We start from the raw sequence: 1,439 nt of genomic DNA, 5'->3' as shown, positions 1-1,439 counted from the left end.
AGCTTTAGTGGTTTAGGTGAAGCTGTATTCATCTAAAAATAGGAATTTACTGACCTTGGCAATGATCATATCGACAGCATAAGCTTAGGTTGTGGCTGTATCGCACAGGGGGGCTGAGTGGCGACTTCGCTGGCCGTGATCTCATAACGGTTGGAACGGGGGCAACGGGAGCATTGTATTCTTCGTCAACGGTTACTACGGGAGAGACGGCAGCAACGGGGCCAGCGTCGATACTAGGCCCAGTGTACTCCTCTTCAACGGCAATGACAGGTGCAACAGGGTCAATAGGACCAGTGCTTGGCCCAGTGTATTCCTCTTCTACAGTAACAACAGGAGACACGGCGGCAACTGGGCCAGTGTATTCTTCTTCAACGGTATCAACAGGAGCAACAGGACCAGTGCTTGGCCCAGTGTATTCCTGTCCAACCGCGCCGCCGCCAATGCCTGCTCCAGCGCCTACAATAGCACTAGCAGGAAGGTTTCCGCTGCCGACGAAAACGGCCTGAAAAACGCTGCCGGCCCCTGCTGCGCCGCCGCCGTGGCCTCCTGCGCCTCCTAGATCGACGCCCAAGCCAGTGTCACCTCTGGCACTGTATCCTGGCAACTTCGCAGCGGACACCATGCACACCACAGCCAGAAACGGGAGATTCCCACACTAGCCAAAGCTCGTTTTGTTTCAATATCGTTTTTTCATAGGTTAATAAAAAAAGACAAACAAACAAATATAGCTCACAATGCTGAATAGACAATTATACTGCTTCGTCTTTAGCACCAATCATGATTAGATACTACTTTGTTGTAACATTTTGAAAGACGCAGTAGCAAGCGATGAAGTTTGCTTACTAGCACTAAAGAGGTTTTTATACTGCTGAGCTTTTACAGAGGAAGAGACATGATCTCACTTTGCGTCTTCAATTGAATGACCATACAATGAAAAAAAACTAAAAAAATTATGCCACGTAGAGAAGAAAGATCATAAATGTTTGCGTTTGCATTAGACTAGTCTACATTAACATATTCGACTAAAGAGAAATACGGCCTGGTTCAAACGTTTGAATATTCCTAGTTACGGTGCGTTTTATTACACCTTTGGAAACACGCAGCTGTGTCTATATTTTTGTTGAATGAGAGTCGTGTATTTACCTTACGTACGTGAGAAAAAAGCCGCTCAAAGAAGATAAAATAATGATCAGCTAGACGTATAATCAGACAAGAGACTTAAAATAAATGGAGTAGAAATGTAAACAAAAAAGTAATTGCTATATGACACCTTGTATAAGTAAAATTCAACTAAAAAGAACACTCACCAGCTTCCTACAGCTATCCTAATATTACAAGAAGGAATAATGTTCATATATCTATCACAAATAATCATAGACATATTAGTTTTGGTAAAAAGATTTCAGGAACCACTGTTACTATTTTACGTGCTATCTACT

At 43.3% G+C, this 1,439-nt stretch overlaps 1 protein-coding gene across 1 annotated transcript; it reads right to left on the bottom strand.

The window, feature by feature from the left end:
* Window positions 1-46: 46 nt before the first annotated feature.
* LOC119588282 (AT-rich interactive domain-containing protein 1B-like) lies at window positions 47-779 on the bottom strand. Its single transcript, XM_037936976.1, has 2 exons — window positions 756-779; window positions 47-655 (listed from the first exon to the last, which is right to left on the bottom strand). The coding sequence occupies exons 1-2, from the start codon at window positions 777-779 to the stop codon at window positions 47-49; spliced, it is 633 nt and encodes a 210-aa protein (XP_037792904.1).
* Window positions 780-1,439: the final 660 nt, after the last annotated feature.

Source organism: Penaeus monodon, chromosome 23 (genome assembly GCF_015228065.2).
Source record: "Penaeus monodon isolate SGIC_2016 chromosome 23, NSTDA_Pmon_1, whole genome shotgun sequence".
NCBI classification, from domain to species: Eukaryota; Metazoa; Arthropoda; class Malacostraca; order Decapoda; family Penaeidae; genus Penaeus; species Penaeus monodon.
Note: the sequence above shows the minus strand (reverse complement) of the source record. Positions and strands in the feature narration are given on the sequence as shown.